Source organism: Nicotiana tabacum, chromosome 2 (assembly GCF_000715075.1).
Source record: "Nicotiana tabacum cultivar K326 chromosome 2, ASM71507v2, whole genome shotgun sequence".
Classification (NCBI taxonomy): Eukaryota; Viridiplantae; Streptophyta; class Magnoliopsida; order Solanales; family Solanaceae; genus Nicotiana; species Nicotiana tabacum.
In genome coordinates this window covers 75,180,888-75,182,813 of record NC_134081.1, presented here as the reverse complement: position 1 = coordinate 75,182,813, position 1,926 = coordinate 75,180,888, and the positions used below count along the sequence as shown (strand labels likewise).

The 1,926-nt window shown below is 33.7% G+C and overlaps 1 protein-coding gene across 1 annotated transcript; it reads left to right on the top strand.

Annotated features, from left to right (window-relative positions):
* Positions 1 to 408: 408 nt before the first annotated feature.
* On the top strand, positions 409 to 1,371 carry LOC107804332 (heavy metal-associated isoprenylated plant protein 47-like). Its single transcript, XM_016628206.2, has 3 exons — positions 409 to 494; positions 600 to 678; positions 1,003 to 1,371. Exons 1-3 carry the CDS (start codon positions 489 to 491, stop codon positions 1,278 to 1,280), a joined length of 363 nt encoding a protein of 120 aa, XP_016483692.1. The 5' UTR covers positions 409 to 488; the 3' UTR covers positions 1,281 to 1,371.
* The last annotated feature ends 555 nt before the right edge of the window (positions 1,372 to 1,926 follow it).

The window sequence follows — 1,926 nt, the reverse complement described above, 5'->3', positions numbered from 1 at the left end:
TTGGACAGTGGGATATTGGAATCGAGCAACTTGAAACGTTTTTATAAAGTAAAAAATTAAATTTCTCTCTATTTGCATGATATGTAAATATTATTGGCTATACGTCATTGGGTGAGACGACGGCTAAGTTTCATCTCCAACTGAGTATTACCGATTTGTCATTGTCGATCTTCCGGGCCAGCAAATCAACAACATGATTAATTAAGCAGACTTGGGGAGTTGATTTAGTTTTTTAGTAGAGTCGAGGATTGAGTCAATCATGTAATTAGGCTACTAGATAATGATATAGGATGGTTGGTGTGGTTTCTTGATCACTAAAACAATTGTAAGTAGTACGGAGTATATAATTAATATATATGAACACGGTATTTGTCTTTGTCAAAGAAGAATGAGAAGACGATATGGCACTCATCACCCTATATAGACCGATTCAGGCTCTTTATATATAATGTCCCTTCATTGTCAAGCTCCATTTAATTCACAAGAAGATGAAGGTAATTAAGTCTTTAAGCTTGTGATATTCTTGATTTGTCTTTATTTTCTTCTCTATGTTTATCTAGCTAGGTCTAAATAATAATAAATTAATTAACGTCATACAGAAAAAGATTGTGATTGATCTCCCTCTCAACACCGAGAACTGTAGATCAAAGGCCATGCAGATTGCTGTCAGATGTGCAGGTATATTTATGCACTAACTCTTTTGCTCAACTTTTTGGTCTCCCTTATTATTTTCCTACACAATTATCTCAACTACTCTTAACTTCATATAACTACTTTAGCTTAAACATTAATATCAATATATTTTTACTACTAAAAATTAAATTTCATCAACAAATTAAATATCTGGTTTGCTAATATTTTATCTTTAAAATGCTCTACCGGAACATAAGTTGATCAATATTCTCCAACCAAGCACCGGGAAATTTTTCCCAAATTAAAAATCACTGTATTGGAACAAAAGATGCAAGGAATTAACAGAATAGTGTATGGATATATTTGCAGGGGTAATGTCGGTGAACGTAGACAAGGAAAAAGGGCATTTGGTGGTGATAGGAGTAGGGGTTGATTATTTCAGGCTGATGAATTGCATAAGGAAGAAATTCAGGTGTTCCAGCATTGTGAGCTTGGAAGACGTGAAACCGGAAAAGCCAGCTAGTCCGAAAAACACAAGTTACCCAAGTCCAAAATGCCCACTAATTTGCCCTCCAATATGTGGTCAGTACTATCCAGTATGCCAACCCGTTTATGATCCTTATAATCCAACTTGCACCATTATGTGAAGGCAAGCAGCATTAATATTCAACCACCGGCTATCGATCTCCAGTTTTTTTCCCCTTGATGTATCATGAAATAACGTATGGTCATTTGCAATGATCTTTATCAACCTGCTTATTCTGAAAATACTACTTAAGAGCATTTATTGGATAACTTACTGCTTCCTCCGTATCAAATTTGTATGAACCTATTTCATTTTTAGTCAGTGTAAAAAAGAATGACCTCTATTCATATTTGAAAATAATTTACCTTTATGCAATGACTTATAGCAATACAAAATATAAGTTTTGAAACTGACAGAGTATATTATTTCACTTCTATCATCTTTGTTCTTGTCACAAGGTCTAAGACTCACCCAAATTAAGAACCTTCTTAAATAAAAATTATTTTGTAGCAATTCAATGTAAAAGAAAAGTTGCCTTTCCCTTGAAGATTAATGTTCCTCATTCAAGATTATGGTGAAATTAATAACATATACATTTCCCTGATCAATTTATAGCCGACATCTATATACATCCGTTGTTTACCCGTAAAATGGTACAGTTAAATTTGTTACGTGGTTTATAGACAATCGAACTGAGCCCGCTATTTATAGTTATACCTAGGAAAGCAAGATCCTAGGATCAAGCACCACTTAAATGATAATAAAGG